This window comes from Aegilops tauschii, chromosome 7, assembly GCF_002575655.3.
Source record: "Aegilops tauschii subsp. strangulata cultivar AL8/78 chromosome 7, Aet v6.0, whole genome shotgun sequence".
NCBI lineage: Eukaryota > Viridiplantae > Streptophyta > Magnoliopsida > Poales > Poaceae > Aegilops > Aegilops tauschii.
The window spans coordinates 67,184,707-67,205,869 of NC_053041.3; the positions used below are offsets into that span (position 1 = coordinate 67,184,707).

General features: G+C 46.4%; 4 protein-coding genes across 5 annotated transcripts; all 4 read right to left on the bottom strand.

The window, feature by feature from the left end:
- Nucleotides 1-1,046: 1,046 nt before the first annotated feature.
- Nucleotides 1,047-5,207, bottom strand: LOC109745868 (uncharacterized). Its single transcript, XM_020304986.4, has 8 exons — nt 4,242-5,207; nt 4,114-4,158; nt 3,980-4,027; nt 3,843-3,899; nt 3,667-3,759; nt 3,420-3,512; nt 3,248-3,349; nt 1,047-1,384 (listed from the first exon to the last, which is right to left on the bottom strand). Exons 1-8 carry the CDS (start codon nt 5,103-5,105, stop codon nt 1,379-1,381), a joined length of 1,308 nt encoding a protein of 435 aa, XP_020160575.1. The 5' UTR covers nt 5,106-5,207; the 3' UTR covers nt 1,047-1,378.
- Nucleotides 5,208-7,894: 2,687 nt separating this feature from the next.
- On the bottom strand, nt 7,895-10,697 carry LOC109745866 (proteasome subunit beta type-5-A). Its single transcript, XM_020304984.3, has 7 exons — nt 10,428-10,697; nt 10,211-10,340; nt 9,173-9,279; nt 8,965-9,099; nt 8,783-8,886; nt 8,597-8,697; nt 7,895-8,220 (listed from the first exon to the last, which is right to left on the bottom strand). Exons 1-7 carry the CDS (start codon nt 10,554-10,556, stop codon nt 8,087-8,089), a joined length of 840 nt encoding a protein of 279 aa, XP_020160573.3. The 5' UTR covers nt 10,557-10,697; the 3' UTR covers nt 7,895-8,086.
- A 752-nt stretch (nt 10,698-11,449) lies between these two features.
- LOC109745869 (disease resistance protein RGA5) lies at nt 11,450-16,333 on the bottom strand. Its single transcript, XM_073505452.1, is given in 6 exon segments — nt 11,450-11,920; nt 12,025-13,775; nt 13,777-14,013; nt 14,373-15,277; nt 15,412-15,496; nt 15,978-16,333. Coding segments are annotated over 3 exon segments (2,799 nt in total). The 5' UTR covers nt 15,206-15,277; nt 15,412-15,496; nt 15,978-16,333; the 3' UTR covers nt 11,450-11,920; nt 12,025-12,046.
- A 200-nt stretch (nt 16,334-16,533) lies between these two features.
- Nucleotides 16,534-20,522, bottom strand: LOC109745870 (putative lipase YDR444W). Of its 2 annotated transcripts, none has more exons than XM_020304987.4 (12): nt 20,175-20,522; nt 19,617-19,758; nt 19,206-19,273; nt 19,005-19,075; nt 18,663-18,926; nt 18,195-18,358; nt 18,064-18,119; nt 17,914-17,966; nt 17,649-17,817; nt 17,468-17,565; nt 17,244-17,373; nt 16,534-17,047 (listed from the first exon to the last, which is right to left on the bottom strand). In XM_020304987.4, the coding sequence occupies exons 1-11, from the start codon at nt 20,290-20,292 to the stop codon at nt 17,281-17,283; spliced, it is 1,296 nt and encodes a 431-aa protein (XP_020160576.1). In that variant the 5' UTR covers nt 20,293-20,522; the 3' UTR covers nt 16,534-17,047; nt 17,244-17,280. The 2 variants fall into 2 exon arrangements, with proteins under 2 accessions (XP_020160576.1, XP_040252684.1); XM_040396750.3 differs by having other exon boundaries at nt 16,951-17,031.
- Nucleotides 20,523-21,163: the final 641 nt, after the last annotated feature.

Sequence of the window (21,163 nt, forward strand, 5' to 3'; positions counted from 1 at the left end):
ATCATGCTTTGCCCTTGTTCCTCAGTTCCTCGCGATGCATGCTACTTTTCTGCCGTTACAAAAGAAATCTTGGATCCGCCTCTCGATGTCCTGAATGGTGATGGCGTGGTATACCAGGATGGACATGAGCACCGATTTGATAAACACAAGGCGCCCCACCATCGTGATCATCCCGGCAATCCATGGTTGTAAGCGTCGACGAACTGTGTCCACAATGGGCTGCAAGCAAGCCCTGGGGAGACGTTGCTTGTATGACAGCGGCAACCCAAGGTGTGTGCAGGGGAAACACGAGATGGCGCAGGGGAAGTGCTTGGCGGTAATGGTGAGGTGCTCCTCCGTCTAATGGATCGGGGACAGAGAACATTTGTGGAAGTTGGTGTGAAGCCCCGAGGCGCTACCAAAGACATCAAGGGCATCGCGCATGAAGGTGAGGTCCCTGGGCCATGGCTCGAGGAAGATGACGACGTCGTGAGCATACATGGAGGTGCGGAACCGGACACCCCTGCAAAGCAGTGGAGATAGCACTCCATCCGCTTCCGCCTTCTTCAAGATGGCATTAAGAACTTCCATACGAGCAGAAACAACGGGTCGCCTTGGCGGAGTCCTCGTCGGTGAAGAAAAGGCCTTGTAGAGTTTTCTACATGTTGCTGCCTCGGTACCCCTTCTCTTCCTCGATCGGCGGCCTCATCAACGGCAAGAGTGGGGACACACACATCTTGTTTCCTTTTCCTTAGGTTTTGTTTCTATGGCGACATGATAAAGTGGTAGTGGCCAGGGCATGTTGGAATAAGGTCTCCCCGGGCTCTTGCTACCTCGACGACATTCGATCCTGCACCGACGAAGGGCATCTGTTGACTCCCTTCAAATCTTGGCAATTGGTGTCTTTTAAGGACAAGTATTTTTCTATATATAAATTGTCATACTTGCGTAAGTTTGACTAAGGCTTCCGAGTAGGGTGTTTGAAATTCCTTGATTGAAAAATTGCTCAAGAGACTCACGGTTGGAGAAGGGATTCTTTACTCCACCGATATTTTGTCGAAAGCAAGATCACAACAACGCTCAAAAACCTTTTGATTTGGAGGAAAAGAAGGACCACATCGCTTCATTCATTTCAAGAAATTGCTACTGAATCTAACTGGCCACAACAGAAACTTCTCTCTTAACATGAGAGTGCTCCAGTGGGAGAACGAGCTATATATGCTCAGTTAGGCCAAAGAAGAACAGTTGATTAACTACACAAATGCAAAATAGAGAAATGCTCGGGTAGAATTCACGAAACAGAATACGAAATGGTCGCCTGCGTTCTCCACATGGTCGGATTGGATAGATGCCAGGATGTGCTCCTTCAGTTCATGTGTACACAGCACAATCTCAACTTTCAACTCTGCATTCCAGATAAAATGAAGTTAGCATCAGCAAGTAGCCAAATACTGATGTCATCGAAAAGTATGTGGGTGCCATCACAACAGCCAGCTAGGAGAATGTTCGGATGATCTCGGTTCACATCTGCAGACTCTACACACACACACACACACAAACACTCCCTCAAAGGAGTCAAATAAATTACTGGATGTACATTGTGGGATGATATTTGATCCTTCAAATTTTGGAGTTTCATACATACTTCATCCAATTATATACATCCAGGACTTCTCTTCAGAAACTTCTATTGTTCGTTCGTAAGATAGCTAGCTGGTCAGCCGAGCAGTTTCTCTTCAGAACCTTTTAAGTCTACCTTCCTATTACCTCCGTCCCAAATTACTTGTCTTAGATTTGTCAGATACAGATGAATCTAACACTAAGACGTGTCACATCCATATCTAGACAAATCTAAGACATGTAATTCGGGACGGAGTATTATTTTACCTAATCTTCATCTGGAACAGAAAATCTACACCATCACAATAGTTTACCATCACAGCGCACATTTCAATTGATTTTGGCCAAATGCATGTAAAGAAAAGGCATACTCCCTCTGCCCCCTTTTACATGGTGTCCTTGTTTTGCATGATTTAACTTTGACCACAAATTTGATTAACAATGTCTTGTACTCCTATGTCAAAGAATTATACCATTGGAAACTTTGTACAAACACGAATCCGATAAAACAATTTTTGTGGAACATAACCCACGTCTGGTTTAGTCAAATTAATGGTCAAAATTGAGTTTTGAAATGCATGTGCGAAGGAGTATATTGTTCTTCAATTACCATTTCTGGTGGACTCCAGCACTAATGAGATCTGGATATCATGCTAAAAAAAGAGATCTGGATAGTTCGATAAGAACGTGTGGTCGAGAATCCAAATCAGGACTGGTGGACATCAAATATCATGCCACTTAGTATATCTTCACGTCAACCCTCCACAAATTTGGCTGAGACTCACTTCCTCACATCCAATTTTATAAGTTGAATGAAAAAAAATGTATGACAAATATGTTTGCCTATCACAAAACTGCATTAGAAAAATATCTATGTACGCCAATGCAACCCACAAATATATTGTTTGACATACTACTTTTTCAACAAAATATACAATTACAAACCAGTACAAAAATGCAAAACAGAAAAATATAAAATAATGCACCAAACATGTGTATCTTTTGAAGGAGGCCGGAACAGTGTTTGCTTCCATTATCTAAACAGTGTCTTGGCAATATAATGTCCCAAAAATGCATAAGAAAGATATACATGAGGTCGGGTAATGCCAAAATGAATCGTGGGATTGCGTGTAATCCTTAAAATGCAGATGCAGCAGATCTGACAACATTGTGCAAGCTGTGAAGTCGGTGGGAGTACCCAACTACCCATGATGATGGCCCCATCGGTGGCACGAGCCATGTGACCAGATCAGGCTGCGAGAGGGTCAGAGGTTTGTTAGGGAGGCAGGAGACATGGGAGCGGAGGTTGGATGGCCAAAGACAGTTGCGGACAAGGCTTTGAGTTGGCAGGCAGAAATGGGCCGTCGTTATTGTTGTGGCATTATGCCCGTTCATCGTTGGCCCTGCTCAGTCATGGGTTAAGGTTTTTGGTTGGATGAGAGGGCTGTAAACTGGCGAGGGTAGGATGGGCAGGTGGACGATAACACGTTCAGTGAGTGGCTTGTCAATCTAGAATCTCCTTTCGTGATGTCCAGATGTCATGAGTGCACGAGTACACCTAAGGTAGTGATTGCACACAATACATCAAGTTTAAAACAGATTGATTTCAAGCATGCTGGTATGCGACGAGTTAAGAGAGAGACAATACCTTTGATGAGTCCACTAAATTGTCTCCCAAGTTACCAATATCATCTCCGGAGTCAACAACACCGTCAGTATGCTCCTCCTTATTCTCTGTAGCAGCTTCTTCCTGCATGCCAAAATTACAATAAGCAGAAGAAAACAATCACGTTAAGCAAATGTGAAGGTTAGAGACGCACCTTTGATGAATTGTTTTCTGGTCTGACATCACAAGTGCCCCCCATAGCATCTGCACTCTTAGGATGCTCCTGTTTATTGCCAATAGCACCTTCCTGCATGCCAAACAACAGTTATGTCAGATTGTGTAAGAAAGCATTAAACCGCATGTTATAAGAAAATACTGAACAACCAAAATCATAAAAATACTGCTGTACATCATATTGGAGTTTTAACCTTTATATATGGCTAATTATCACTGATACAGACCTTTTCAACAGTTCTTGTATCATTGTCTTGCCCATGAACCTCTCCATCATTGTCATTACTTGGAGAGCCAATCTTCCCTGTATCAACACCGTCCTGAAAGTCACAACCAAATCAGAACATAACCAAGCAACAATCTCATGATCGATCAGTAATCATTTATGTTGTATGTTGCAGACCTTTGCTCCATCCCCATCACTTAATGCGGCCTCATTCATTCTACTATCAACATCCTCCTGCAATCAACAACTAAATCAGAATAACAACCAGTAGTCTCGTGATCTCGTCAGTGATCAACTTTGCACGCCAGCGTTACCTTCCTGTCATCATTCAAGGAGCCGTTCTTGTCCAAACCAACATCCTCCTGAAATCAATAACGAAACCAGATTAACTGACTAGCAATCTCGCCAACCATCAATAACCACCATTTTAACGTAACAAGGCGCACACCTTCACTGCATCCATGCCATCATTGTCCACACTATCAACATTCTCCTGCAATCAACAATTAAATCAAATTAAGTTACAGCACAAAGTCTCATCAGTGAGCGACCTGCGGCAACGAATGGGCTGAGAACCTTTGCCTCCTGGGCGGTGGAAGCGGCGGCACTCGCCCCCTCCCTGGCGAGCAGCGCCTGGCCGAGCGTGCCGCAGGGGTCGATGACGATGCTGGGCAGCCGCTTGACGTCCCAGCCGAGAACGCGGCAGACGGCGGCGGCGAGCGCGCGGTGCGCCAGCGGCCTCCCGCAGCGCGTGGCGTCGCGCGCGTGGTGCACGAGGCTTTTGCAGTCCCGGAACCTCCTGGCCTGGCCCCTGCCCTTCCTCTTCCTCCCCACGCACCCCATGCACCGGAACTCCCCCTCCTCGTGGCACCGCTCGTAGTACCCCCGCAGCGCGGCGTCCCGCTCGAACAGCCCGAGGAAGAACCCCGCCGCCGCGTCCCCGCCGTCCTCCGACTCGGACCCCTCGGACTCGCCGTCGCCGTCCTCGCCCGAGGAGCCGCGCGCGGAGAAGAACTCCTCGGCGGCGCGGAGGGCGTCCCGCTGCGCGAGCGAGGCGGGGGAAGGTTGCTGCTGCGGCGGCGGCCTGGGAGCGGGGGAGGAGGGGGCGGCGTCGGGCCAGGAGGCGGGGGATGGGGAGGCGGGCGGGGAGGGCGCGAGGGGCCAGTCGGCGCCGGGTTCCTCGGGCTCCGCGGCGGTGCGCTCGGTCCTGCGGCGCTTCCGCTGGTTGGGGCGGGAGCCTCCGGCGCTGGCGCGGGAGCCTCCGGCGGGTGGCGCGGGAGGCCCGGCGGGGGCGGGGGCGGGCGGGCCCCTGCGCCAGAGGGAGTGGAGGTAGAGCACCTCCTCGGCGAGGCGGCGCTCCTCGTCGGGGGCGTAATGCGGGGGGCCGGCGGGGTCTCCGTCGCCGGCGGCCGCGCGGCGTTCCCGGCTTCGGCGCGTCATCGCAGGCGGCGGTTCGTCGTGGCGAGCGGGGGATTTGGGTGGGAGGGAGAAGAAGAGAAAGGGGCGGCGCCGCGGCGGCGGCTGAGTTTCTATTTTGGTTGCGAGAGGGAGCCCGACCGCGTGGGCCGCCGAAAAACCATCAAAAGAATATCTCACAAAAAGATACTCCCTTACTACTTAGACTAAAAAATATATTTACTGCAAACACCCCTATTATGGCTAAAAAAAATCTGTTATGGCATCTTCGACAGCAACGCGCAAATTTTCTCCGGCATTCCTCCGAACAAGGATGCAGAGCCGGCCATCCAATGCCGTCAGTCAAGGTCAATTTAAAATTCAAATGTAGTCTGATCCATACAGCGCGCCGGGTCACACCAGCGCTGGATCGCATGCCCAATCACAACTAAAAGGAGGCAAGTATGCTTAGTTTTTACATGCCTGGATCTAAAAGAACATCAGTTCGGCAGTCCGTGCAAATGTATGCCCTGCCGGACCGGCAATCCCAGCCATCTGCTCACCGATCAAGGTGTCATCGTCGGCGCGTAGGCAACCTCCGCGCCCCCGTCCACCTCTGCCTCATTGTCCGCCGCTATCAACTCATTTTTCTGCCACTGCAACATCTGGTAGCGGACGGATTGCACGATCATTCTTGCGTCGGCATCCAAAGCATCCAAATTCAAGGTCAACATCTTGGCATCATCCGCATTGGTTGTGATCTTCAACTTCTTTTCCTTGAGCGCGGCTTTCCTCTCTTCGATCATGGTCCTCCTCTCTTCGAGCTTGAACTTTTTGTCTGTCGCCTTCATCAACAATTTGAACCTCTCCGCCTTTTTATCCTCCTTGAGGTCTGAGCGCTTCACGCATGCCTCCTTCTTTGACAAGATGTCCTCGAACCTCTCCATCGGGTTGACCACCGCACCTTCTCGCTTCGCTCTCTCCTCCTCCAACTTCTTCCCCCGTAAAAATCTTCTAACCTTTTTTGGCGGTTCTTGGGTTGGGTCGGTAGGGTCACCAGTTTCTCCCTCTGTGGCTTGGGTGGCGGTCTTGGCTATGAAAAGGTTCCACTTCGGTTGTCCATTCAACTTCAACCAACAATGCGTGACGGTGAAGTTCTTCTTCTCCAACTTCTTGTACACCAAACAAGCACGAGAAGGCTACAAAGTGACACATTGTGAACAATGCATATCCATCTAGTGAGCAACAAAACTAAGCACATCCGGCTAGTGATCAACTTACTTGCTTGATGATTTGTGCACCGCTAGGCCACCGTGCGATGAGATGCTTCATGTGCCCGCAATACTTGGACACGTCCTCTTGATGGTGTACCATCTATGATTGAGGGACTTTGACTCATGGTTGCGGATGGCCGCGCCGGAGTAAGCACTGAAATGCTGGTGTTCGTGGAACCAAATGTGAATGTTTTTCCAAAATGTTGTGCCCTTTTGCTTCGTGCCATGGATTGGATTGAGGCCAGTGGCTAATCATGCATCGCACAACAGCTCGCCCTCCTGCATGTTGAAGCTTTCTCCCTCTACCCTTCTTCTTTAGATCACCAGCTGTATCATCCGGATATCATCATCCTCACCCTCCTCCTCCTTCCCCTCCTACTGCTGTTGTCCGATGGCCCAATGCTACTCTTGCTGTGCGCCCACGCTGGTCTGGGTGTAGGACTGTTGGTTGACCGTCTGGTGTAGGACTGCTGCTGTTGTTAGTTGTCAAACTGGGTGGGATATGAGTCTTCCACCTGCCCATCCTCATAGCCACATCCTCCTCAGCGAGGCGGCGCGGGTGGGGCGGGAGCCTCCGGCGGGGGCAGGGGCGGGGCGGGCCGATGCACCAGAGGGAATGGAGGTAGAGCACCTCCTCGGCGTGGCAGCGTTCCTCGTAGGCGTCGTATGCCGGGGGGGGGGGGGGGGGGGGGGCGGCGGCGGCACGCGCTGCCGCCTAGTTTCCCTCGCTGGCGGCACCGCGTCGTTCCCGGCTTCGTCGCGTCATCGCAGGCGGCGGTTCCTCCTAGCAAGCGGAGGATTTGGGTCGACGGTTGCACTATGGGAAGGGAAGAAGAGAAAGGGGCGGCGGCGCGTGCGTTCCTATTTTGGTTGCGGAAATACTGTAGTACCATAGAAAAAATCATCAAGAGAATATCTCACGAAAAGATATTAGACCATGAGGATGGCAACTTTAGTTATGAAGTATGACAACGTTCTGTTTGGATGGCAAGTTTCAGTGTTTTTTTAGATTTTCTTTTTATGGCAATTTTAGTTATAAAAACGTCAGGGCATTGTTACTTCGTGCCACATATGTGGCACTTATCTACATTGTCTAAAAAAAGACATTTCAATGTTTTTTTAGATTTTCTTTTTTTATGGCAATTTTAGTTATAAAAACGCCAGACCATTGTTACTTCGTGCCACATGTGTGACACTTATCATTTGAGAAGATATTTTACATTGTCTAAAAAAAGATACTTTTACTACTCCGATAAACGTCAGAGTAGTAAAATTCAGAGAGGAACGAAATGCTCGAAATCTGCAGTGCCGCCTGTTCTACAGGAAACGAACGAGTCCATCTTTATACCTCTGCATGAAAAAAGTGAGGTTTGAATATGAGATTTTTTCGCCTAATGTTTACAGCACGATTGTTCAGCATCCGTCGGACCATCAGTTTCACCAAAGAAACGTGCACTTCTCAGTTCGCCGTTGATTTAAAAAGCATCTTCATTTGCCCACCCTAGGCCCAGACTATCCAGCAGCAAACACAAAAGTCATAACAACAGGCAAGCGAGCGAATTCAAATGAAACTTCAATGGAAACATCTATAACATTCATCAGTCTACAACCACACTGCCATACCAGATGCGTAAGTCGAACATCAGCAGGTCTCAGAAGAGAACACTCTAATGTCGAGGAGGAGACAAACAAGCCCCCAGTCCATAAAACAAGGTGCTTCAGCACAGTTCACGGAATTTCGTACGACATCAATCAGGTTGACGCAGAAGGGGCCTCGGCCATCTCTTGCTCGACGGGAGCCGCCTGGACTGGGTAGTAGTGGTAGTGCAGCTCCCCAACATCATCTCCAGACAGCTTCTTCCAGCCGTCAGGGCCAACGTAGTAGACTGAAATCGAAGCAAAAGAGGTAATTGTCAGGCACAATACGTGAACTCAGGCAGGAGCAGATGTTCAAGAAGATCACAAGTCCCGCTGTCCTACAGGCCTATCAAGATTCAAGAATGGATCAGGGCTTCAGCATTACTTGTTCAATGCTTTATTAGATCATGGATGCAACATAAACATATCAACCAAGGCAGCTTGGTTTAAAACTGTAATAATGAGAACAGTACGTCCAGATTATATTGTCATAAAGGTTGTTTGCTGTTAATTGTTATTACTTATTGCTTCATAACAGCATAAGTAGACAGTTGTGCAAAACAGGGTAATGTACAAAATTATAAAACAAATATCAGGACAGATAATAAGAAACAGAATGCATACCACTAACACAGCCACCACTGGCTCCGTCACGGAATGTTGCATGATAAATAGCCCGCCGTGCTAACTCAGCAGCTTCCTCAACTGACATGTTGAATTTGTAACTGAAATGTGAAGCACAAACATAAGGGCATGCAACTTCAAGATAATATGAGCAGTAAGCGAAGGAAAATAGTGGAGGAAACATACCCCTCATCCAAGATACCATAAGCATATAGAGAGCCAGAACCAACAGAGAACCGGCTTCCCTTGAGCCTTGCACCCTCACTGTCAACATAGTACAATCCCGGACCCTAGATCAAGAGCAGAATTGTTAAGCTTAGACCTATATACAGCTTAACAAAACTAAAATCTGGCAAAGGGCGACTCACAGTTTCATCAAATCCAGCAATCATTGTACCGATTGAAAGTCCCATCCCGCGGTACGAGTAAAGGATATTAGCTAACGTCTTTGAAGAACCAGCAATAGAGATCCTTCGCTTGTTGGCAAGCTCATGGAGCCGGCACTGAAAGAAGAATCTATTGTTAGTCTTACTATGCAAAGATGAGATGCAAGTAGACAAGCAGGTGTCATTTTACCTTGACCCCCAAGTTTCTATGCCAAAACTGGCAATCAGCAGCACCTCCAGCCATGGTTCCCAGCATGTAGGGATTAATCTCGATGATTTTCCTCACAGTTTGCGAAGCTGCAGGAAAAGAAACACGCGATCATGTAAGAAACAGAAATACAATCTGATGAATGTTTAAGTGATAATCCTTGCATCAAGCAAAAGCCTTCTAAAACGACAAATAGTTCTTTCAGAAAAGTCTTCTCAACGATAAGAAACAGGGAAGGCAAGTTTACAGAAGGATCATCGCTTGTGGAAAAATAGACATTATACAGTAATCGCAGCTTTCTATTGTCTTTTTCCAAAACCACGAAGGACACAAATCAGTATGCACAAATGTTGGCAAGTATTAGCAAAACTAACAATTTTTTGCCTGATGTTAGTATATCTCTACATGACATCGATCACAACTCTTATCATTAAATACTCCCTCCGTCCCAACTCTTGTCATCAATTTTGAACTAAAACCAAATCGACCACTTATTTTGGGACGGAGGGAGTAGTTCTCAGCACTCACCGCTTCAACTACAGAGTATATCTCTTCTTAGTTCCTACAGATAGTTAGCATCTATACTCAACCAGTATCTTTGTATCCATCATGTAACCCAAATGAATCCCCATAGCCAAGCAGAGTCGCCACAACTGTTGTGTGGTTATGGCACTGCACTTCGCAGCTCAGCTGCTGTGAGGTTGTGCCCATTTTTCTTTGCGGTACACTAAACCTAAGCAGAAGTTCTTCACACCCTACTCAGGTTGCTTTGAGATTTTACAAAAATATGAATCAGTTCCCTGAATTGCTAGATATAAAAACCTACACCCCAAAAACATCCCAACATTACTAATAATCACAAAAGCATCCTCCCAGAAACAATCGACCAACAGAGGAGCTAGATCTAAACTCCAGGACCCTAAATCACGCATCCAGGCCGCGAATCGAGCCCCCGCGCGACCAAACCCTAGCTAGCACCGGGACGCGGGCCCAGGGGAAGGAAGGAGGAGGGGGACTCACATATGTAGCCGCCCATGCTGGCCCGGGAGTCGGCGGCGACGATGACGCCCTTGTCGAAGATGAAGGAGAGCGTGGTGGTTCCCTTCTTGTTGTTCACCATCTCCTTGGTCGCCTTCTGGAACCCATCGAACTGCGACCGGGGAAAAAACAACAAACGGGATCAGAGGCCGGCGGATCGGGGCGAGGGAGAAGGGGATCGGGGGGGTGGCTCACGCACGTCGTTGCAGGTGGGGAACTCGAGGGCAAGCTGGTCGGCGGCGTCGGCGGAGAAGAGGGCGCCGAGGTCGTCGCTGCCGGCGGCGGCGGCGCCGAAGTGGTTCTCGAGGGCGGAGAGGTTGGGAATCATCGCGTCGTCGGCGTGGGGGTGCTGGGGGACGGAGGCGATGAAGTGAGCTTTTCTCTCTTTGGCCTCTCGGGATTTTCCTCTTCTTCGGTCTCTCTCTCTCTCTCTCCTCTTCCTTTCTTGCGGCCTAAGAAGATGAAGAGAGGAGGCCTGGTCGCGGGCCTGCGGGCCCGCTTGTAGAGGATTTGGGCCGGGCAGCGTGCGCGCCCGCCGACTTGTAAACTGTACCGCCGAATAGGCCGAAACGTACCCACCCCCGACCGAACGGGCCGGCCCACTTAGAACTGTAGCTATGTGGTTCTTCTCCGGGGTTTTTTCTGGTGGCTGCCTGGCCGGTTTTTTGTGTTTTGTTTCTGTCCGTTTTTTGGCAGGTTTTTGTTCGTTACTCCCTGCAAATCTTTATTTTTAAAAACCGCAAACTTTTTTCCAAATTGGTGAACTTTTTTCAAATTTGCAAACTTTTCTCAATTTGCTAATGGTAAACCACCACATATTCTCAAGATATCTCTTTTGTTTTTTTCGCGGGAACTCAAGATATATCTCTTGATACTACCTGCAAATCTTGTGGACATTTCCCCTTGCTTTGATATATTCTTCTATGGAAGAGTATTTGTGAGTCTTCATCGGAAAGCGGTTTCAGTTTGTGAATCGCATTTGCTTGCAACACAAGGCAAGGCAATCATCTGTGAAAAGAATACACGAACAAGCGAAAACAGCAAAGCAATCCGGCGCAGTTCATTCATACTTACCATTTGGTGGGCTCTTAGTTTACACCCAAGAAGAACAAGCATGTCCGTTTGTGGTTCTCTATCACGAGCTCCAAAACAAGAGTTGCAGTAAGAAGAGAAAACTTGACGAACAACATCAAGCAAATCTGGGGCCATGCACAACAGGAGTTCAACCAACTGCTTTTTATTGTACGAGTCTTGACTGAATAAGTGACAAGAGAAGCCAACAAGCCGAGTTCAATTAACTCTTCGCTATAAGACGATAAAAACAAAACAACACTGTATGTGAATAAGCTGCAAACGTAGAGGTAGTACTGTTACAAAACAACACTGAATAAGTGCCAACTGAATGCAACCTTACATTGTGCCGAGTCTTGACTGAATGAAGGAAATGAGGTGCTGCATTTCTGAAAGCATACGCAGAAAAAATAAAATAGTTCATCCTGAACAAGAACAACACGCGGAAGACAGAGCCTGAACATACGTTGGAGAGAATGATCCTTGCTTATCGGGAGCTGCAGCGGTACACCAATCAAACGAGATGCTGGTGCCTGCCACGGCGCAATGAATTGTTTGTTGCCTATCGAAAGGCAACTGATCGAATTACTAGTATTTGGCTCCCAAGATTTTATTCAAGGCCTGAAATTCAGAAAGTAAGAGGGACAAATCAAACAGTATGATAACGAGCATATTCAGGCAAAGAGATTTATTCATGGTTCCTCAGATGAGTAAACGTGACTTACCGGCGGCAAGGAATGTGAGCACTTATGTCGAATAGATTTCAATGGTGGGACGTTTTGGATGGGCTTCTGTTGCGCGCCTCAGCAAAGCCTTGGCTATATCCACCTCTTCATCGACCCCGTTAACGGTGAACCTATCACGCTGCAGAGTAACCTTGACATGCTCGAGAGAAGGGAGGTGGTTCATGCCACAGTCAACCTCACCAATCGCGATCGACCAATAAGATACCCAGAACTCAAGGTGTTGAACCCTTGGCATAGCTCCAGGTGGAAAAAGGCATGGCCAAGTCAGAAACCCGTAGAACTTGCAGCATCTCGCAGATGGGAATGCATCGGCCCTCACAACCAACCTTCCCATCACTCGTTTTGCAGCAAGTCGCAGAGACCGAAGAGCAGGCAGCATCCCAATGATCTGAACGTCATCCCCTTGCAGTTCTTCCACATCTATGGCCAGGCTGGAGAGGTGGGGAAGCGACCTTGAATTGACCCACTTTGGAAGTCTGCATAACGACGAAAAGAAAAAGAAGGGGTCCCATGAATCAAAACTACGAAGGTTTGGAGGGGGCACCCAACTTTCACACATGCAATCTATCAATCTGCCACCATCATCAATATGCAGATTTTGCAATTTGTGCAGGTTGCCTAGAGACTTGATTAATATATCAATCAGATCCTCGTCCATGTTATCACAGTTAATACTGAGTGTCATAACCTCTGTCAGATGCCTCAACTCTTCCACAATGTGAGGAGATGAGGATAAGCCTACTCGTTCCAGCACTTCAAGGGACATCAAGTTCCCCATTCCTTTTGGCAGCCTCAAGCCACTATCGACAGATAGGCATATCAAATTTCTTAGTTGAACAATACTTGCAGGTAACTCATTTATTCTAGTTCCTTGTATGTCCAGTATCTGCAAAAGCTGCAGCTTGCTTATGTCCACTGGGAGTTCGTGAACATCTGCACCCTTGAGCCCTAAGTACCTTAGGTGAATCAAATTCCCAACATACTTGAGGTTGAGACCAGAGCTACTTTCACGGCTGCCACAATTTCCAAGATCCAGCACACGTAAAAATTGGAAGCTTGAGAGAGATGGCAACCAATCACAAGCAACGGGAGAAAAAACAGCAAAGGTCCTCACTTTTGACAGGCTAGTGCTATCAAACTGATGGTTCTGAACCTTTGCCTTGATATTATGAAGTGATAATCTGCGAAACTTCCTTTGCAGATTAGGTGCATGCCACTCAGCATTATTCAATATGGAGATAAAATTTTCCGCACTTGACAGTGAGCATATAAGGTGAAGCACCATATCATGTATACGGCAAGTTACTACCGTTCCTTCATCATTGATTTCCGCTGGCTGGATCAAGCTCCTGTTCATGAGCTCATTGAAGTAGCTCTCTCCGATCTCAAACAGCCTGGTTTCTTCTTTGTCACATTGGATAAACCCTTCAGCAAGCCACCTCCATATCAGCCAATCTCTATTAATCTCAAAGTCTTCAGGAAAGATGCTTAGATATAATAAACAAGGCTTCAGATGAGATGGCAAATCATAATAGCTGAGTGATAATATCCTGTTCATCTCCTTCACAATATCACCTTGTGTAACTCCACGGCCAATCGAATTGTGCAAATGCATCCACTCATATTTTTGCTTTACCCGTTGATTACTAGCAAGTAGGCTAGCTATTGTAATGATGGCTAATGGTACACCACCACATTTCTTCAAGATCTCTCTTGATACTACCTGCAACTTTTGGACATTTGTCCTCGCTTTGAAATATTCTTCTATGGAAGAGTATTCGCGAGTCTTCATCAGAAAGAGGTTTCATTCTATGAATCATGTCATCACTGGAAGAGAGACATGCTTCAGACAAACTCACATTGCGGGTAGTTGTGATTACCCGACTATGGAGTTTGTTTTTATACAAAGCACAATCTATATATTTCCATATGTCTTTTCCCCATATATCATCAATTACAATGAGGTACCTATGCCAATTATTTTGATATCATTAGCTGGCAAGTCATATATATACAGCTGAGTTTTGTAACAAGGATAAATTGTATGGTACTAAAGCTAACCACAGGAATTATGTGACCCACTAAAGATATGCATGCAGAAATGTTAAGAAATACAGCAGAAATTTCTTAAAGGTCTACAATACTAACAAAAAAAAAATAAGGTACACACACAAAAATTAACTAGAATTTGCTTAAAATAAGAAACATGCTACAAATATAAAAATATAACAAAAAATGTAACTGAAGATATGGAATTCAGTATACATGTGGCTACTTCATACAATCTCGAAATATAAAAACAAAGCCAAGAACTATGTGATGCATACCTCTTATCCATAAGGAATTCATTGATTTCCTTGATGAGTAGATTTTCATCCTTTGCTGTATTATGAATGTCATTGAACTTTTCTTTGTCAAGTCCATAGAGTAAGTCCTTGAAAACTTTCTTGATATCTGCGTTCTGACCTACGGGGACAAAAGCCGCACATTCAAACTGGGCTTTGATCTTCTCATAAATTGCTTTGGTGAGTGTAGTCTTGCCCAGCCCACCAACACCAACAATAGAGATTGTCTTCAATTGGTCCTTAGAACTCCCGTCCTCACAAATCAGTGTTTTGATAAGCTCATCCCTTGTGCGGTCAACCCCAACAAGCTCCTCTACATTTTTGTGTAGAGCTAACACCCGAGGGTCAATGGTAGCATGATTGCTAGTGCTATGAACGTCAAGCTCGTACCTTTTACGCAGGTCCGCCAACTCCTTGGCAAGATCCTGAGCTTCTTCAATGGCATCACAGATTTGATGAAGTGCTTTGCCCTTACCATACAGTTTGGTGGTCTTTTTGAGGAACTTCTTGACTTGATTCCTCATGTTCATTGGCTTGCTACTTGAACCCTCATCCACACACACCAGGAAGTCGTCAACAACGTCTTCCATGTCGCAAGAGACGTCTCTAACCTTGCCGGCCCAAATACGGACCGGCTCCTCGAGTTGGTCCGGTGGCACCTCGCCAACCTTACGGAGCACGGCATGCATCATCTCCAGCTCTGTAAGGAGCGATCGTACACCTTTCTTTACTCGTTTCTCTAGGTTGTATTCTCCAGCGAGCAGCTCACCGAGCTTACGGAGCACAGGGATCATCGCCCCAGCGGCGACCTCCATACCTCGACCCTTCTTTTTTGTCTTTGCACTCTGATCTACAGACGACTATAGCATTGTCCTTGGCTTGAAATTCTGCAATGAAAACATGATGGTTTTCAGAAGACAGAATGAGGAAAACCTGAACTTGATTGGTCGGTGAAAGCAACAGTACACTATGCGCATATGCATCGCTTCCTTCCAAAGCAGAAGCAGAAGCAGAAGGGCACCTTGAATAACAGCTCCTTCAAATCCAATTGGCAGAGTCCTTTGCAACAGTAACCCAAGGTGAACTAGTGAAGAAAAGATCCGGTTCTGCACATCACAAATTCAACATCAGCAAAACCAAAAATCCTACTAGTTGCTTTCAGAGGACCACCGGATGAGCAAAAGCTGGACATTTGTGTTTCGTGAAAGTAACAGCTCGCGGTACTAATTTTGTTTGGAAAAGCATGATCTGGTTTTGTTTAGAAAAAATAAAATGCAGCATCCCTGCGAGCTTGGATAGATGCTAAGCGCTGACCACTGACCATTTATTCTCTTTGCTTTATTTCATCTTACTCGTATCTTTTTCTTTTCCTGATGTATGTACTACATATTTAACACTTTCACTCTATCTAATACAATTACAGAGTAAAAATAAAAATACCCGGGAACCAGATTTTGCTGTTTGCGCGTCCCAGAAATAAAAATAGCATATACAGCAAACAAGAGGTTAATAAGGAGGGGAGGCAATCGGTTTCAGGATGAGCAAAAGCTGAACTTGTGGCGGACGGCAGAAAAAAAAAGGCATCACCTGGCTTGGGTGGATCGAGAGCGCGAGCTGGAGAAGAGCATCGTCCTGAAGAACACCGAGCGGCAACTCCCCACCTCTGCTGAGCTGAACGGACTCAACTCTGCAACGTGGAGGCCACAGAGAATGGACAAAAAAGAAGAAGAGAGGTGTGCGCTGACTAGATCGCCGTAGACGAGTAGAAGGAAGAGAGGAGGAGGGGGAGGACGGAGACGAGTAGAAGGAAGAGTACCACCGGCGCGACCACACCGTGGTATCATTCCTCGGAGAACCAGAGACAAAGGAAAGAAGCAGAGAGGAAGTAGCGGAAACTATTGCGTGCACCCGGGAAGACTTGCGGCCGTCTCGTGTGTCTGCGCGTCAGCGGCAGCAGCCTCCGCGAACGTGTGAATTTTTATTTTTTATTTTTTGCAAAAACAGTTGGAGACAAAACCAGATATTCCAAACTTAATAATATATCTACAAACTGTATTATTAATACACAAGGTTTGGAGAAGGGGCAGATGAGAAGCACTGTTCTGAGAAATAAATAAAAGGAAAACCAAGAAAAGGACACATGTTTTACAATGTACGGAATACAGCAAAGAATAACCAAACTGTATTTTCAAGCCTACAATCCATCCCCCATGTTTATTTTCTTACAACTCCTTGCTTCCCCTATTAGTTCTACAATATGCATGCCATCTGTGGTTCCTACTCTTCTCTAGAATGGTCTACTTTAAATCCGATTTTTTACCACCATATGTTCATTCTTGTTGGACGGGACACCAGCAAAAACAGGCCTCAGTGTTAAAATGCCTGGGTTTTCCAGGTCAACCGCGGTGTTACATTTCCAGTACGCCCTCTCTCAATATTAGCATAATCCACCATAGCTACGAACACTTCACACCTATCTGTGGTGTAATATCATATAAAATACCATTTGCTTCCAGCACAAGTCGAGGCAATCATCTTCCGAATGAGAAATATCATCCCGTTTCTTCTTTTTTCATTTCCAGTTTGTGCCGGCACCTGCCTCTGCAACTGACTTGCGAACCGTCTGCAACAAAATGTATCACTAATTCCTTGTAGATCTGCGACGCAAATATAATACTTCGTGTGAGATGAAAATATATACAGGCATCGAAGCAACAAGCTGGCAAGCAATCAACCTTTAGCAATGGATTTATGGCTTACGGTATCTTCGAATATTGGCAAAACAACCTTTGTGTTGGTTAGGAAAAGCTGGGAAGCACAAGTTGCTCAAAAGTTTACCAATAGGGTACTTACCTAACCGTGGCGAAAGTCAGCATCCCAGGTGTAAATCTCACAGGCTGGAGGGCAGACATGTCTGTTTCATGCTGTCTGCGACGTGGGCGATCACACCGGCACCCGCGTTATGAAGCCACTCATTCTTAACCTGCATTGATACATACCATGTATCTTGAAGATAATTTATCGAGCAGAAAAAATGTATGTCCTCAGGGGACTCTTGGGGGTGCACATGTACATACATGCATGTTGTTGTGAGCAGAGTAAGGCCACATTGATGCATGGAAGTTCACATCTACTTTCTTCCAACCCACTCTCTGCAACCCACGAATCATCTCCTCTGTTTTGGTACAAAGAATTCATTTTCTCCGTGTGAAAAGGAACAAATCTAGTACATAGAGGTAGCACAAAGCTCCTACTTGCCTTCCATCATCTGGTGATATTCCTCGGTATTTTCCACATTCGGTGTACTCTGTGCAGCTTCCTTGGCTCTGGCAGCCCGCGAAGGAAAATGGGGACCATCGGACGACACAGGCGAACAGTACTCCACATTCACAATGTACTTGTAGCCATCAAGTGAACGACGCAAGGGCTGTGTATAGGGAGCAAGTAAGGAGTTACTCAAAATATCACTACCCCAGAACCCCACTTTAGTGGCTGCCACTGAATCCTAGTGGAAGTAAGGTACCTTTCTAAGGTCCAATTCTCTCCTTATTGAAGATGTTTTCCAACCAACCATATCTGGCATTCGAGGCTCAGGAAAACAAGAAAACAGAAATATCCCGTTTGAACATATGTTGCAGATCAAGTTCAAGAAATAATTTTGTATGGAGGATACGGTCATATGAAACATTAGCATACAAAATGCGGTTCTTAAAAGCTGCTAGTGCAGATCTGTTGAGTGATGAAGAAACATTATTTTTCTAGTTGAATAAATTAGCCTCCAAGTGATCTGTCCTCCTCACCTACATGAACTTTTTGTCTTCATGGTCAGATGTCATTAGTAGAAGGAGAGGCGGCTTGGTAGGTTCACCATCAGTGAGAAAGAGCTGAGCACCAGTGCGTCCGACAATGAAGGGCGCCAAAGGTGCTGCAAGTTTCTCTAGAATTGACAGCCCTTGAAGAAATGGAAGCTGATAATCACCAAAGGGGGTAAACTCGCATGAAATCAATGCATTCTCGATATTAAAAAGCCACAGTAATATCACTATTTTCTCAGCAAGCAATCGCTTGTATGTTTCACCAGAAGTTTACTTATATGGCTTTGGCACCAATTAATGATATACCACGATGTGTTGGGTACCTCACAAAATCCTTAATACATCGTTAAAAATTGGTCAAGCACCAAAACAAAGCTTTTGCTTCCAAGGCAACCAAGATTAGATGGGAAGTTAAAAAAGGTTCACAAATATAATTTAATGCATGTTGGACACCCACCTGATTTTTTCCTCTAACACCAAGATGTGGGGTTGCCAATGTAATAAAATTAGTTGGCTCCAACCCAGCAATGGCACCTAATCCTGAAGTGCGTGATATTTCAGATCCTCCACTTGTCAGCATGACACTAGCACCACTTCCTGTTTCTTTTGCTTGCTGTGAATATAGTATAGAAATAGCATATCTAGCAAACAAACCACCCAAAGAATGTGCTATGAAGGAAATCTTTTTCAAGCCGGCCATCTTCTGAACCACGTCCAAGACCTGCTTCCATAGGGCAATATTACGCAAGCTTCTAAGCAATCAATACATGAACAGCAGAGAACAGTCTCTACCACATACTTCTTTCGCTAACCTCCTTCCAGCTACATTGATCCCGTCAAAAGATTTGGCGTAGATGTTTGATGAACTAGCTGCAAGGAAATAGTTTGCTATTTTATGGCTGACAATTTTTTGTGCTGCAGTAAAGCAGTGGATGCTAATTTCATCTCTAACTACAATGTCCTTTCTCTATATAGATGAAGAGTTAAAATGCACGCATACCATAGATGAAGAAATTGTCACCAAGCCTCTTTTTCAGCACTGCTTCCCCATATGTCCAGTCACTGGGGCTATAATCAACAGAGAACGAAGAAAAACTATCAGCAATAAATACAGCTATAACATTATTAAGTAAACTGTGGCAAACGTAAATATACCTTTAGCATTTTGCAAAGCCCTTACTATTGCTTATATGGATTTTACAAATACAGGTGTGTACTTTGAGTTCTGACAGTTAAGTACAGATGTATGTCATGTGATTTAACTAATGAAATTAAGTTCTTGAGAAATTTGTAACCAACTAACCGGTAACAATGAAATTAAGTTCTCGAGAAAGAGGCACAGAGTAATGCCTAATTTTATCTGGTATACTTAGCTGCATGATGGAGTAGTATGGTAGGACTAGGCTGTTACCTTGCCATGATACCATGAACCAGAACAATGAGATGTTCCGGTCCTGGCTTGCTTTTGGATGCTTCCATGGATGAACACGATACAGGAGAACCCCTGCCGGTGGACATTGGGTGGGAACAAAGATATTTCGTGGTGTTCAATCCTGCACAACACAAAGTAATGACAGAGTTTCAGCACACTTTCTTTTTTGACAGCAGAGTTTCAGCGAAAGACTCCATCCCCCATTAATCTGCCCCAGGCATCGGCTCCATTCATTCCAAAAAACTGAAACTAAATTGGCACCATGGGTTGGATCCAAGAATCCTCTGTGCTCGTGGGAAACAAACTACCGAAACGAATCCCATCAGAGCACCGGTCGCTTGGGCACTTGAAGAACTGCCGAATTTTAGCACTGCGGCTACGAAATGATCCGGCACACCCCAACCGCGACCCCGAATTTCGAAAATCTCAATATTTTCCCTCGATTCGATCCCGAACCAAGGCGACAGATTTTTCTTCAACGGAGCGGTAAAGCTACGGCAGGAACTATGTGGAACGGATCCTGGGAGCGGAACGTACCTGGTGGGCCGCCGGCGCCGCTCCGGGGACGGGCGTGGCTGGGAGGGGAGGGGCGCAGGCGGCGACGGCAGATATACGAGCGGTGGTGGTGGCGGGGAGAGCAAAGCGTTGACGCCATCCCGCGCGCGCGTAAGCGGGAGTTATCGCCGCCGACGCTCGCGAATCGAGGAAATGCGGCGGCCGACGAGGGGCTGACGCGCGTGCGGACGACGCGGCGGTTCCGGCGCTCGGGTGGGATACGGCGTCGCCGCCGTCCGTTGGATTCGCCGCGGACGGCCGGCGGCTCAAACGGCTCTACATCGGACCACTGTTCATGGATTTTTTTAACACACCTCAGTTCAGACGCGCACCCCTTACTCCTATGAGCACATCCGAATGACTGAACCGGCACGCCATCTTAAGCATAGACGCTTCAGGGCATCTCGAATGGAGAGTCGCTTATCTGTGCACTTAGAAAATAAAAAAAATTAACTAAGGAAATGGCGCCCATGTAGGAGTCCACTCCTCCGATGCAGGAGCGATTGTTTGAGCGCTAACAAAATTAATTTTCTACGCGAGCCAACCTGTAGTTGGATGGTTGGAGGTTTTAGGACACCGGCGATGCGCATTCAGTGGGAGGAAACGTTCCTGTCGACGACGAGGTGCTTACGGTGACTTCGTAAATTTCAAGATGATACGCTGGCTCAGTCTGCGTGTATATGAGCGCTTGCGTCTGTATTGTGTTTAATTCTTTTAATTTTCTACATAAAGAATATCTATAGGGTCTGCATCACTGGAAGAAAACGGATCACAGGAAGAAAACGGATGAGGCGTCCGGCGCCTAGGTGGACAAGAACGTCTCCTCTCATTGAACATGCATCGCCGGCAATTCAGAAACAAATACAGGATAAATGCGAGCATCAGGATTTGGTGGGCCGGGATACCACTGTCCTCCGCATATCGTCCCACCTATAGCGTGAAATCTGGATAGGGGAACCTTTGCTGCAATC

What these genes read in the sequence shown, in the direction of transcription:
- LOC109745866 (XM_020304984.3), bottom strand. Translation starts at nt 10,556, where the DNA reads ATGATTCCCAACCTCTCCGCCCTCGAGAACCACTTCGGCGCCGCCGCC. An exon ending in AGTTCCCCACCTGCAACGAC is followed by an intron (nt 10,341 to 10,427) that starts GTGCGTGAGCCA and finishes CCCCGGTCGCAG; the next exon opens with TTCGATGGGTTCCAGAAGGC. An exon ending in TATGGTATCTTGGATGAGGG is followed by an intron (nt 8,698 to 8,782) that starts GTATGTTTCCTC and finishes TTCACATTTCAG; the next exon opens with TTACAAATTCAACATGTCAG.
- LOC109745870 (XM_020304987.4), bottom strand. Translation starts at nt 20,292, where the DNA reads ATGGCGTCAACGCTTTGCTCTCCCCGCCACCACCACCGCTCGTATATC. An exon ending in TGACAATTTCTTCATCTATG is followed by an intron (nt 19,076 to 19,205) that starts GTATGCGTGCAT and finishes ATTTCCTTGCAG; the next exon opens with CTAGTTCATCAAACATCTAC. An exon ending in GTGTTAGAGGAAAAAATCAG is followed by an intron (nt 18,359 to 18,662) that starts GTGGGTGTCCAA and finishes GGTGATTATCAG; the next exon opens with CTTCCATTTCTTCAAGGGCT.
- LOC109745868 (XM_020304986.4), bottom strand. Translation starts at nt 5,105, where the DNA reads ATGACGCGCCGAAGCCGGGAACGCCGCGCGGCCGCCGGCGACGGAGAC. An exon ending in GTGATGGGGATGGAGCAAAG is followed by an intron (nt 3,760 to 3,842) that starts GTCTGCAACATA and finishes TGTGACTTTCAG; the next exon opens with GACGGTGTTGATACAGGGAA. An exon ending in CAGAAAACAATTCATCAAAG is followed by an intron (nt 3,350 to 3,419) that starts GTGCGTCTCTAA and finishes TTTGGCATGCAG; the next exon opens with GAAGAAGCTGCTACAGAGAA.